Source organism: Manis pentadactyla, chromosome 4 (genome assembly GCF_030020395.1).
Source record: "Manis pentadactyla isolate mManPen7 chromosome 4, mManPen7.hap1, whole genome shotgun sequence".
NCBI lineage: Eukaryota > Metazoa > Chordata > Mammalia > Pholidota > Manidae > Manis > Manis pentadactyla.
Window position 1 is genome coordinate 112,882,517 of NC_080022.1, and position 14,477 is coordinate 112,896,993.

Below are 14,477 nucleotides of genomic sequence, written 5' to 3' on the forward strand. Positions count from 1 at the left end.
ATCTTTTTTGTTTGTTTGAAATTTATAGGCCTCTGGCCAAATACCTGGGATCCTCACTTCCATCTCTGTTTTTATAGGAGTAACAGAGAGACTGTTATCCCATGTGAGCCAGGGATTATTAGCCTTCCAGAGAAGTTAGCCTTTTGATGCTGGACTGTGCAAAAAAAGCCCTTATTCCCTTGTCTAGAGAGTGGCCATTGGCTGTATAGGCTGTTTCATCTCTCATAACTTCATGGACCCTCCTCTCCTATTTTTTATCAAATCACGTTGCATGTTGTTCCTGACCCAGAGGGGCGGCCGTCCTCAGTTTTAGCTGTTCTGACTGAATGAGTGATGACAGAGTCTGTTTAGGCTGACCAAGAACGTGTACGTGTGGGAAGGTTTTGCTTCTGCTTTACTTTACTGCTGTACTGTCTGTGTATGCCAATGCTGGCGCAGAATTTCAAGATTCTGAATAACTAGCTACCTACTCTCAAAGAAAATGTTTCCAAAGTTTAGAAAGTAAAGTCAGGAACATGAACATTTATATTCTCTGCAGAGTAGATTCTCTGGGCTCTGAAAACCAGATCTGGATTCTCTTCCAGCTTTTTTTCTCTGTGATTTTGGGCAAATCAGCCTCCTCACATCTCAGTTTTCTCATCTATGAAACAGGAAGGCTGAACCAGACAATTAAAATCCAAGGTCCCTTGCAGGTCTAAAAGGCTGTGATTTTACATGGGAAGTTAAAAGGGGCAGGGCCCAATCAGGTTGAGTCATCCAGTCATACATTTTATGTTTCTGTTTGTGGGATTTTCTCCAGATGAGAAGAAATGTGGACACCTAAGGCTTCCCAATAACTCTTTTCTTTTTTTTTCTTTCAGAACATTTTCCAGATGGCGAGGTCACAGCAAAGGGATGTGGCCACCTAGCCTTCCCTTATCCGCTTCCTTTCTCTTCACCCTCATTCTCTTACCCCTTTTGTCTCCCATGTCAGACAGAGTTAACCATTAACATAAAAGACAAGGAAAAGGAAAAAAGTCATTATATTCAAAAGCCCTAAACTAAATATTATTAATAATCCATCTGAATTTCATGTCTCTGGAATTGAGCTTGTAAAGAACAACAGATTGGTCAGCACCAGGAGTCAACTGAGTTAAGACAGGAAAAGAAATAAGCCCAACCAACTTGCCAAAGGTATCTCTGTCCCTTCACCTGGGCCTCATACCAACAGACTCTCCTTGTACTATATTTTTAAAACTGGAACTATGAATTTCATCCATTTGCATGGTTCAGACATATATATGTATGTATGTAAAAATTATATATATACAAATTAGTTGCACGTATATACATATATATATTTCTTTTTAAATTTCATATTGATAGCAGTACCTTTTTTAGCTTGTGTTTTTACACACCTTTCACTAGAATTCATGACTTCTTTCTTGCTCTCTTTATTTTGAAACAAACTTTAAAAAGGAAAAAAAATTTACAGGGAAAATACCTCTCCTCATGAAGGACTCAAAAAGTTTACAACCCTGCTCCCCCGCTTTTGTATTGAGTGAAGATTCTGGTTAATGGGTTGCCATAGAGTCTGAAGAGCAAGGAGTGTAATTTCTTTATCTTCAAAGAGACTGCTTAGGGAGGAGAAAGAGGTGTGTTTTTCAAGGGCAACAAAGCTACAAAGCTGCAGGGAGAGTCTAAAGACTTGCTGTGGTCTCTGGATTCCAAGAAAATTATCCTAGTCCATCTCACTCTCTCCCACTCCTGGCTTCCTAGCCACATTCCATGTCTCCTTTCTGCTTCCCGAGGGCTCCTTGTATGCTTTCCCCTTGACTGGCTGAGAATGGAGGGGAGGGTGGGCTCCGGAGGTTGACGCCACAGGAACCTGAAATACCTCGTGGTCGTAATTTTCCATTTCCCTGCCATTTCTGAAGCAGGAATAGTACTAGGCACCAGAGTTAAAGCTGATACCTTTAGGCACAAAGATTGGACTTAGGTAGGGTAAAGAAAGGAAGAAATGTCTCATGTATATAAGCTTTCCCCTACTTCATTCCTGACCAGTAAACACCTATAGCTATTACATTTTCTGTGACTTCCTTAAAGAGCAGTACTGGGGGAGGATCCGACTATATCCCCAAGGCCTTGGGGAAGCTTGGAATGGGTCAGTGGTCTATGCCTACCAAACCATAGCCCATCCAAGTCAGCTGAGGACCCAGGAAGGAGCAGCAGGTATATGGTTGATTTGGGTTGGATCTCAACTTTTAATTAAGAAGAGACTGAAGGAAAATCTCGTGGTCCCTCAAAGAGCTCCTCGTCTGACCTTGCTGTTAGACCATTTGAGGTCTGAGAGCTACATGCATGATCTGGGGCCAGGGCTGACTGGGGTAGGTCAACATTCTCCCCGCAAGCCCCATGGATAACTGTACTGGGAGCACCAAGTCAGGCTGTGATGTAACTGAGTACATCTATGAGCCTTCTTTTCTTTTTCCCTTCTCTACCTTCAAGACAAAAAGTGCCAGGGGGGCATCTTTGGCTTTAAGTGGGAGGAAGCATAGTTGGTTTTAGTCAACCTCACTGAGCAGTGTTAGGGTGGTTTGAAGTTTCTTTTCTTGTAGCTTAGTTTGCAGATCATTGTGAGGCCACTTTACTTGCTCTCTCACTGTTATTCTGGTGGCCACTTGCCCCAGGGAGTGTGGGATCTATAGGACTTCCTGTCTTCCCTCCCTTTCTCCAGACCTAGGTGGAGTCACAGAGTGTGAAATGTAAGAATGCCGAATGCTTATTAAAGTTGCAGAGAGCGATCCCTGATTTGAAGGATTTGACACAGGGTTGGCTTAAATGAATTTAATTATTTGGAAAGAAGGCAATTGATTTCCCACTCCAAGATGCTAAAGAGGCTTTTGGCACCAGCTGTGTTCAAACTGTAAAAGTAGCAATTTGCCCCTCTTTCCTCAGAGTGTCAGAGAAAGGAACAAATCCAGGAGCATGTGACAGTACAAATGCTGACCTCTGGGTGTGAGGTTCAGGGGGATGCTCTTGGGACAAAAGCCCCTTAGAGTGGCACCATCCCCTTTCTGACCTGACATTCACTTGGTGCTTTGGAGACTGGGTGAGGGCCCCATAGGGAGTTGGTCCATTGGCAGAATCTGTTTAGGAATAGCCCCTGCTTGAGGCTGTACCACTAACAAATTCCAGCTACAGCAAGGAGCAGGGAAGGAGGGAGGTCCTGGGGGACAGCACCTTCTCCTCCACCCGCAGCAGGCTTCCTGCAATGGCTGCAGAGCTCACTGTGGCTGTGGAGCTCCTCAGGACCAAGCTCTTACTTGCATGAAGCAGTGTTAGAGTAACATTCCCTTTCCCCCTAGCTCTGCACTTGCTCTCCCTAATCTCTACTACCTTTCTTTGTCCTGGGTTCTGCCCAGGGAGGCTTCTACCCAGTCTTCTTTGGCAGTTTGTCTCTGAGAAATTGAAGGGTTCGCCCTTCCCCCTGGATCTTTCTAGTCTCCTCTTTACCTCCCCTTCATACTCAGTTTCTGTCCTCTTTGGAGTTTTTTGTGGATTAGGAGAAAATGCAGGCCCTGAGAAACCTGTGCCTGTAGAAAGGTTCTCTTGGGCCATGCTTTGGGCTCTCTGCTCTTAATGTTTTTATTCTACTCTTCATTTTTCTGCCCTCACCTTGCCCTAGTCTTTAAGCTCAGCATAGGTGAATGCTCAGGGCAGCTCCCAGGCCTGGACAGAGCTCTCAGGGAGCAATTAGATGTTTAACATCTCCATGCCTGGCCCATCTACTGTCATCCTTTAGTTACCCAGGCCAGTAACTTTGAGTTATCGCCTCTTGTAGCTCCAAACCCAATGCTTGAAGGAGCAGGATAGGTCACTGACAGGAAGTGACACCTCTGTCTCTCATCTCAGATTTTGCCAACTTGTGTGCCTGGCTCCTCGGCGGCAGTTTTCATAAAGGGAACTGCATCCTGGTTGATCTAAAGTCTCCACACCTGGAGGGACTACTGTGCCCTCCTTTCTCTCCATTGTGCTCTCTGGCTGGACTGATTCAGTATAGAAACCATTTGGGCTGTTGGACCCCAAATAATGCTAGGTTCCTTTCCCAGATTACTGAGTCACATTAGCTTCCTTTTGGAGGGAGGATGATGTGGTTGAATACTCAGGAGAGGCTCTAGGTGTGCTGCTCTAGGTCCCCATCTTCCAGTTCCTCCTTCTCCCTTTCTTTTCCCTTTGACCTGAGCACATCATGCCAGGCCTCATACCAGGAGAGCATCAGCTCACTCCTCAGCAATAATCTAGGGTGTGTGGGAAGTTTAAAGCTCCAGGGAAGAACAGAATCAAAGAGGGAAGTGATAAGGGATGGAGCCACTTGGCCAACTGCTAATCTTGGACACCAGTTTTATATCATGCCCCCTTTTTAAGCTGTTGAGCCTGGGCTTCAGTTTTCCCCAGGCCATGCACACTTTTAATTTATTTGAGAGAAACTCTAATTGTATTTTCACTGCAGTATCTTGTATTTTTTATTTGTGATTTAAGAAATGTGAAGAGAAAATAACATTAGACACATAATGGCTAACAGTGTTTCTTTCCTTGTTCTAGAGCTAACCACTCTAAAATTGTTTGGTAATGTCACTTAGTGTAATTAAATGTAACATATTCTTTTAAATAAATCGATTTATTGATGAAACTATTCTTTGGCTTCCTAGACCTCAAATCGTTTTTGGTTGTGTGGGAAGAAGTGAAGAAGGGACCTTTGAGATTTGACTTAGAATGGTCTGTCTGAAAATGGGAAGGAGTATCTAACCAGTTCTCCCAAGTCACTCATGAGGCAGTCTTTTGAGTGCAGGAGATGGGGGAGGGTTGGAAAAGGAGAAGCTGGGAGGCCCCTGATCTGTTTCCAGTAGCTTCTTTGAAAACTCCTCATTTCTCAGAGTTGATTGTGCCCATCTGCACAAAATCCATGTTAAGACTCAAAAGACTCGTCTCCATCAGTCTTGTCTAGATAGAGCCTGGCAGAGCCCTTGGAACAGATCTTAGCACTGTCTCCCTACCCTAGCAGCATGTATATACTTTTACATTTTTCAGGTAACTCAGGAAACTTCTCTCTGGAATCTGAACAGAAAGGTACATGTTACCCTTAATGAATATCAGCACAATGCTAGGTACTCTGGGTGGTTACATTCCCTTCTCTGCTCACACCCCTGAGAGTAAGGGGGGTCCTGGATGTTCTTTGTTGTTACCGAGGAATATCAATGCTATGGTCTAATTACATACTCCTAAGAGTACCTGCTCCTCTGTCTTCGTGTGCCGAAGCTGCTCTGAAAAGCTCAGCATTTGTGTTGAGTTGGATATTTTTATTTTTGTAACCCCTGACCATGTGCTTTTTGCTCCTTGATTGAAGACCATAAGAACAAGGACTAGTTTGACATTTTGTGTGGCAGATTTGTAGAGAGAGATTGTTCTGGGCCTCATCATTTGCCTTCAGTGTTGAATAATTAGAATCTGATCAAAAAAAATTTTTCTTTAATAATGAAAGGATCTGTAGTAAAGCAGAAATTGGAATTCAGAATTGAATTATGGAAGTCAAAGTCAACGAATATTTATTGAATGTCTACTAAGTGCAGGGCAACAGATACAAAAGCAAAGTAAGAAACATACTTCTGGGTTTCAGCCTTGCAGAAGAATGAAAGATTCACAACTGGCCAAGATACACAGCAGTGGAAAATTTAAGTACTGCAAAGACTAGAAAAAAAGGAAAAACCCTTTAGATGAAGGCAGTTAAGGAAATCTTCATGGAAAAAGAAAATGGTTTAAGGTGAGCTGTGTAGGATGAGGAAGATTTTAACAAGAAGGCATTCAACAAACTACTGAGCCATTGTGTACCAGACACTAGTAATTGGGAATGAAAACCTGCAATGATGTGGGGGTCAGAAATAAAAATTGTTCAGATGAATGTATTGGTTTTTTAATTAGCTGTAGTTAGAAACATTGATATTTCAAAATACAGAAGGATCAATTAGGAGACTGCTATGATTAGTTAATAAGTGGAGGCAGAATAAACAACATGGTGGTGTGAGAATTGAACCAGAAACCTCCTCCCAAAATCACATATAGCATGAAAATAGACCAAATACAACTAATCCTGAAAGACAGGAAAGAAGACAGCAACAGATGGCCTACATCTTGGGAAAAGAGAAGATCTCAATGGAAAAGGGTAAAGTAGCAAAACCACAATCCGGCAGGAACTCCAGCCCTCCCCACAACCCAGCTCACTGACTGGAGGAAGAGAAACGGAGCGGGGAGGGAGTGGAGGCCCAGGACTGCTAAACACCCACCCCTGGAGATCTGCTCTGGGAGCACGAATGCACATTACATGGTGCCCTGGAGATTAGACGGGTTGGAAAGCAAAGAGGCAGAATACTCAAGAGGGACTGAGATCCCAGCCACTTGTGGAAAACGGATTCCCACAACCAGCCACTGGGGCATAAAAGAAAGGCAGGCACTTTGAAAGACTTCCCAATAGTGAGAGGGCTGCTAAAGGGGCAAGGATTGCACAGAACTTCCTGCTCAGGACAGGTGGACAAAATAGTCCCAGTGCACTCAGCCCAACAGGTTGGGAACTTTCAGGAGCTTCACACACTCCATCCCCCTGGCTGGCAATGCAGTGCCAAGGCCCCCCATTGTGGTATGCAGCTGGCAGGCACTGGTTTGCAAACCTGCTGCCCCCACAATCGCACCAGGCCAGCCTGAGGGTGCCCCTGGCTATGGCAGCTACAGTGGCATAGCATAGAGGCTCCTCCCTGGCAGTGGAGGCAGACACTGTGGCCAGGAAGTAGGAAAGAGCTCTTTCCGCCTAGCAGGCACAGGCGCAGGGCAACTGAGACCACCACCATTGCTCCAGGGGCTGGGCAGCTCCAGAGAATAGAGCTTCTGGGTATGAGAGGGCACTGCCTACACAAAGTTATTCCATAGGAATCATTAAAAATATGAAATGGCAAAAAAACCTGGTACAAACCCAAATCCCTCAAACACCAGAAAGAGGGCTAAGTAAAACTGAAATCACCAATCTTCCTGATAAAGATTTGAAAATAATGATAAACATGCTCATGGAACTACAGAAATTCAAGACCTCAGGGAGGACTTCAAGGAAGAGATAGAAACTTAGAAAATACAGTATCTGAAGTGAACCATACAGTGGAGGGATTTGAAAGGAGATTAGATGAGGTGGAGGAGATGGCAAATGAAATAGACATTAGAGAAGAGGAATACAAAGAAGCTGAGGCACAGAGAGAAGAAAGGATCTCTAGGAATAGAAGAATATTAAGAGAACTGTGTGGCCAATCCAAATGGAACAATATTCACATTATAGAGATACCAGAAGATGAAGAGAGAGAAAATGGGATAGAAAGTGTCTGTGAGGAAATAATTGCTGAAAAATTCCCAATTCTGGGGAAGGAAATAGTCTCTCAGGCCACGGAGATGCACAGATCTCCCCACACAAGGGACCCATGGAAGACAACACCAAGACACATAATAATTAAAATGCCAAAGATCAAGGACAACAACAGAGTATTAAAGGCAGCCAGAGAGAGAAAAAAGGTCACCTACAAAGGAAAACCCATCAGGCTATCATCAGACTTCTCAGCAGAAACCTTACAGGCCAGAAAAGAATGACATGATATATTTAATGCAATGAAACAGAAGGGCCTTGAACCAAGAATACTCTACCTGGCAAGATTATCATTTAAATTTGAAGCAGGGATTAAACAATTTCCATATAACCAAAAATTGAGGAAATTTACCTCTCACAAAAAAATACAATGTATTTTAGAAGGACTGCTATAGATGAAAATGCTCCGAAGGCTAGATAGATGTCACCAGGGGAAATAAAACCACAGTAGAGGAAGGAAACCTGTTAATTACTAAGCAAATGCAAAATTAAATAAACTATCAACAAAGTCAGTCAAGGGATACACAAAGAGTACAGAATATGAGACCTAATGTATAAAGAGTGGGGGAGGAAGAAAAAGGGAGGGGGAGAAAAGAACCTTTTGATTGTGCTTGAAATAGCATAATAAGCAACTTAAATTAGACTTAGATAGTAAAGAAGCTGCCCTTGAACCTTTGGTAGCCACAAATCTAAAGCCTGCAATGGCATTAAGTACATATCTATTGATAATCACCCTAAATATAAATGGACTAAATACACCAATCAAAAGACATAAAGTTACATAATGGATAAAAAAAAGACCCATCTATATGCTGCCTGCAAAAGACTCACTTCAAACCCGAAGACATACACAGACTAAAAGTGAAAGGATGAAAAAAGATATTTCATGCAAATAATAGGGAGAACAAAACAGGAGCTGCAGTATTTTTATCAAACAAAATATTTCAAAACAAAGTAATGAGACAAAGAAGGACGTTACATAATGATAAAGGGCTCAGTCCAACAAGAGGATACAACCATTATAAATATATATACACCCAACTTGGGAGTACCTACATATGTGAAACAAATACTAACAGAATTAAAGGGGAAATAGAATGCAATGCATTCGTTTTAGGAGACTTCAACACACCAAGGACTCCAAAGGACAGATCAACCAGACAGAAAATAAGGACACAGAGGCACTGAACAACACACTAGAACAGATGGACCTAACAGACATCTACAGAACACTCCACCCAAAAGCAGCAGGATACACATTCCTCTCAAGTGCATATGGAACATTTTCCAGAATGGATCACATACGAGGATACAAAAAGAGCCTCAGTAAATTCAGAAGGACTGAAATTGTACCAACCAGCTTCTCAGACCACAAAGGTATGAAACTAGAAATAAGTTATTCAAAGAAAACAAAAAAGTCCACAAACATATGGAGGCTTAACAACATGCTCCTAAATAATCAATGGATCAATGGCCAAGTAAAAACAGAGATCAAGCAATATATGGAGATATGAAAACAGTAACTCACTACTGCAAAATCTGTGGGACGCAACAAAGACTGTGCTAAGAGGGAAGTATATTGCAGTACAGACCCACCTCAGGAAAGAAGAACAATCCCAAATGAATAGTCTAAACTCACAATTAATGAAACCAGAAAATGAAGAACAAATGAGGCCCAAAGTCAGTAGAAGGAGGGACATAATAAAGATTAGAGCATAAATAAATTAAATTGAGAAGAATAAAACAGTAGAAATAATAAAACCAGGAGCTGGTTCTTCAGGAAAATAAAATAGTTACACCCCTAGCCAGACTTATAAAGAAAAAGGAGAGTCTACACACATAAACAGAATCAGAAATGAGAAAGGAAAAATCACAACAGACATCACAGAAATATAAGACATTATTAGAGAATACTATGAAAAATTATATGCTAACAGATAACCTAGAAGAAATGGAGAAACTTCTAGACAAATACAATCTTCTAAGACTGACCCAGGAAAAAACAGAAAATGTGAATAGACCAATTATCAGCAATGAAATTGAATTGGTAATCAAAAAACTACCTAAGGACAAAATACCTCGACCGCATGACTTCACCGCTGAATTTTATCAGACATTTAGAAAAGACCTAATACCCATCCTCCTTAAAGTTTTCCAAAAAGTAGAAGAGGAGGGAATACTTCCAAACTCATTCTATGAATCCAGCATCACTCTAATATGAAAATCAGGCAAAGACACCCCAAAGAAAGAAAATTACAGACCAATATCCCTGATGAACATAGATGCAAAAATACTCAACAAAATATTAGCAAACCAAATTCAAAGATACATCAAAAAGGTCATCCATCATGACCAAATGGGATTTATTCCAGGGATACAAGGATGATACAATATTCATAACTCAATCAATATCATACACCACATTAATAAAAAGGATAAAAACCACATGATAATCCCAACAGATGCTAAAAAAGCATTTGACAAAATTGAACATCCATTCATGATAAAAACTCTCAGCAAAATGGGTATAGAGGGCAAGTACCTCAACATAATAAAGGCCATATAAAATCAACCCACAGCCAACAAAAGGAAAGCTTTTCCTCTTAAGATCAGGAACAAGACAAGGATGCCCACTCTCCCCACTTTTATTCAACATAGTTCTGGAGGTCCTAGCCATGGCAATCAGACAACACAAAGAAAGAAAAGGCATCCACATAGATAAGGAAGAAACTAAACTGTCACTGTTTGCAGATGACATGATATTCTATATTAAAAACCCTAAAGAATCCACACCAAAACTACTAGAACTAATAACTAAATTTGGCAAAGTTGCAGGATACAAAATTAATCCACAGGAATCTGTTGCATTCCTATACATTAACAATGAACTAGCAGAGAAATCAGGAAAACAGTTCCATTTACAATTGCATCATAAAGAATAAAATACCTAGGAATAAACTTAACCAAGGAGGTGAAAGACCTTTACCCTGAAAAGTACAAGACACTCATGAGAGAAAGAAGACACCAATAAATGGAAAAACATCCCGTCCTCATGCATAGGAAGAATTAATATTTTCAAAACGGCCATCCTGCCTAAAGCAATCTACAGATTCAATGCAATCCCTACTAAATACCAGCAGCATTCTTCAACAAACTAGAGAAAATCATTCTAAAATTTATATGGAACCACAAAAGACCCCAAATAGCCAAAACAATCCTGAGAAGGAAGAATAAAGCTGGGGGTGGTTACACTTCCCAACTTCAAGCTCTACTACAAAGCTGCAGTAATCAAAACAATTTGGTACTGGCACAAGAACAGAACCATAGATCAATGGAACAGAATAGAGAGCCCTGATATAAACGCAAACATATTCAGCTAATTAATATATGGTAAAGGAGCCATGGATATACAATGGGAAAATGACAGCCTCTTCAACAGCTGGTGTTGGCAAAACTGGACAGCTACATGTAAGAGAATGAAACTGGATTATTGTCTAACTCCATACACAAAAGTAAACTCAAAATGGATCAAAGACCTGAAAGTAAGTCATGAAACCATAAAACTCTTAGAAGAAAACATAGGCAAAAACCTTTTGAATATAAACATGAACAACTTTTTCCTGAATACATGTCCTTGAGCAAGGGAAACAAAAGCAAAATGAACAAATGGGACTTCATCAAACTAAAAAGCTTCTGTACAGCAAAGGACACCATCAGTAGAACAAAAAGGCATCCTACAGTATGGGAGAATATATTCATAAATGACGTATCTAATAAGGGGTTGACATCCAAAATACACAAAGAGCTCACGCACCTCAACAAACAAAAAGCAAATAATCCAATTAAAAAATGGGCAGAGGATTTGAGCAGACACTTCTCCAAAGAAGAAATTCAGATGGCCAACAGGCACAGATGGCCACATCACTAATTATCAGGGAAATGCAAATTAAAACTACAATGAGATATCACCTCACACCAATGAGGATGGTCAACATCCAAAAGACAAGGAACAACAAATGCTGGCAAGGATGTGGAGAAAGGGAAACCCTCCTACACTGCTGGTGGGAATGTAAATTAGTTCAACCATTGTGGAAAGCAATATGGAGGTTCCTCAAAAAACGAAAAATAGAAATACCATTTGACTCAGGAATTCCACTCCTAGAAATTTACCCAAAGAAAACAAGATCACAGATTCAAAAAGACATATGCACCCCTATGTTTATCGCAGCACTATTTACAATGGCCAAGATAATGGAAGCAAACTAATTGTCCATCAGTAGTTGAGTGGATAACGAAGAGGTGGTACATATACACAATGGAATATTATTCAGCCATAAGAAGAAAACAAATCTTACCATTTGCAACAGCATGGATGGAGCCAGAGGGTATTATGCTCAGTGAAATAAGCCAGGTGGAGAAATGCGTGAGAGAAAAATTATTTCACTCATTTGTGAAGTATAACAACGAACCAAAACTGAAGGAACAAAACAGCAGCAAACTCACAGACTCCAAGGGACTAGAGGTTAGAAAAGGGGAGGGATGGGGGAGGGAAGGTGGGAGGGAGGGAGAAGTGGATTAAGGGGTATTATGATTAGCACACATAATGTGGGGGATCACGGGGAAGGCAGTATAGCACAGAGAAGACAATTAGTGACTTTATAGCATCTTACTATGCTGATGGACTGACTGCAATGGGATGTGGGGGGCACTTGATAATATCAGTGAATGTAATAACCACAGTGGTGCTCAAGTGAAACCTTCATAAGATTGTATATCAATAATACATTACTTTTAAGAAGTATTAAAAAATAATTGGAGGCAGTGATAACTGAAAGCAGAGAAATGAGTGTGAGAAGAATTGTGAAACTAAAATCTTTTGTGACTTAAAAACATTGAATTTATGTAAGAGGTGTAAAAGAGTCCCAAAGTTTCATGTCTAGGTGACTGGAAAATAGAAATATTAAAGAGTTAAAACTTGAGGGGAGAAAGTGTTTTAGCTTTGTACCTATTAGGATTTCTGTAAGTGTGAGAAATCTAGGTGGAGATGTCCAGCAGTTCTTTCTTAATTATTTGCTGAGCACCTTTTAATGTTCTGGGCACTGTTTAGGGTGATGGGGATACAGTGGTGAACGAGGCACATACATCATTCAATATCTGTGAGTGAATTTGTAGAAGCTAACTGCCTTCTATGGAGCACAGGTTTTAAGGGAGGGTGGAGAGGGGGGAAAGCAGAGGCAGATGAGGACACTGCAGGCCTCCAGTGGGGCTGGGCAGACTTGGGCAGTGTTGTTGGCAGTGGAGGTGGAGAGTAGACCAAACATATATTTTGGAGAGACAGCCAGCAGGGATTTGCAGTTGGCTTGGATGTGAGATGGGAGAGAAAGGTTATACTCAAAGTTTTGGCTTGAGTGGGTACATAGTGGTGCTATTTACTAGTGAGGAAGACTGAGGGAGGAAGATTCCACTGAGATGGTGGCAGGAGAAAAGTCAGGTTAGATAGCTGGGAGTCATTTTCATAGAGCGGGTGAGAGAATATGGTATATTGGGGGTCAGGGGGAAGCCTCATTTATGAGGAGCAGGAGGAAGGTAACTGGCTACTCAGGGAAGCAGGCTGAAAGAGGGGCCCTTGCAATCAAATCACAAGAAGCCTAGGCTGTGAAAAGCTTTGAAATTTTAGCAGAAGAATTAAAAGACCCTGAAGCTGGAGATGCTATTACTGCATGGTGTGACCCAAAGGAAGTGGAGACACCTAGCATGATATTTGTCCATCTCAAATCTCCAAAAATATGGATGGATGGAAATCACTGAAGGTATTCTCTGGGGCTACCTCCACCCGCCAAGCCCTTCCCCTGCCACATTCTCATCATAGTCCCCCTGGCTGAGGATGTTTTCTAAATGTTTTCATTTCTGTAGATGGAAGGCTTCTCCCAATCCCTGCTATTAACCTGTCAGCCCCACTCTTCTGCCTCAAGAAGTTATTTTCCTTCTCTCTTCTCTTTATGCTACCATTAACATTTGAACAGTAACGTGATTATTTTAGAAAAAGAAAGTGGTGCTGAGTGTCACTTTGTGCAGTCTGAAGGTAGGAGACCTTATTGTCATTATTTCCTGCTTCTGCTGGCCTCTTCTATTCAGAAAAGGTATTAATGAACTTCAGTAGTTAACAGAACTGCCCCCTCTTTATGCCCTTCCTACTGTATTTGAAGCCCATATAATGTTTGTAAAATCTGGGTTTATACAAGAATCAAGTTTCTGCCTCGGATGGGCTCCTGCACTTTGCCATCAAAGGACTTGGAGAATCCCTCCCCAAAAGTTGTTTGGTTTCCCCAGAAAGACTTTTCTGTGTCTCCTTCATCCCCATCATCCAGTCTTACTTTCTTCTCTCACTGCTTCTCTGGAAAGAATCTCCCCTCTGGGGAGAGGGGACAGCAGTGAACAGTGACAATGAATGTAACCTCCAGCGTTTATGTGAGGGGCTGCCTGAGATCTGGGAAGATGCCTGGAAGGAGACTTCCTGGTCCTCTTTCCTCCCAAACCCCACATCCTGGGAGGACACCCCAGTCACTCTGGGAGATGGCTTTATCGAAAACCCACCTTCTATCTTTGTCCTAACCTAGAAACTGTTAGGAAGCCACAGTGAGACAGCTCAAGGGAAAAATCCTGTCAGCACCAAGTCCTGTTGTCCTCAACACACTTCTTCCCATCTCTAGCCCCGCCTCCGGCACCACACACAAAAGGCTCTCTGTTTAATTGAGATTTTGGATGCTTTGTGCTTGGCTGGGAATCCCGACTGGGTCCTCCTTCTGAGTGAGGCCCCTCCTCTCTCTACCGATCCAAGAGACTTTTTTTCTGAGACATTGTCCTGAAGCAGTCCTCATCTCTATAGTACTTACACGTGTTGCTCCTCTTTTTTTTTTTTTTAACTATCCTGACTTTGGGGCAGTTTAAGAGGAGGCAGAAATATGAGCTGTGGGGATTTACTCGTCTCTGTACTTTGTAGGAACAGCCCTGACTTGAGGCCAGATCTGGGCTGGAAGGTGAT

At 41.7% G+C, this 14,477-nt stretch overlaps 1 protein-coding gene across 1 annotated transcript in view; it reads left to right on the forward strand.

Moving 5' to 3' along the window:
- SNX27 (sorting nexin 27) overlaps nt 1-2,062 on the forward strand; it is a 92,132-nt gene extending 90,070 nt beyond the window's left edge. The window contains exon 12 of the mRNA XM_036905123.2: nt 861-2,062. Within this exon, the coding sequence (XP_036761018.2) occupies nt 861-908 (48 nt within the window). The 3' untranslated portion in view covers nt 909-2,062. The remainder of the gene's footprint in view (nt 1-860) is intronic.
- The last annotated feature ends 12,415 nt before the right edge of the window (nt 2,063-14,477 follow it).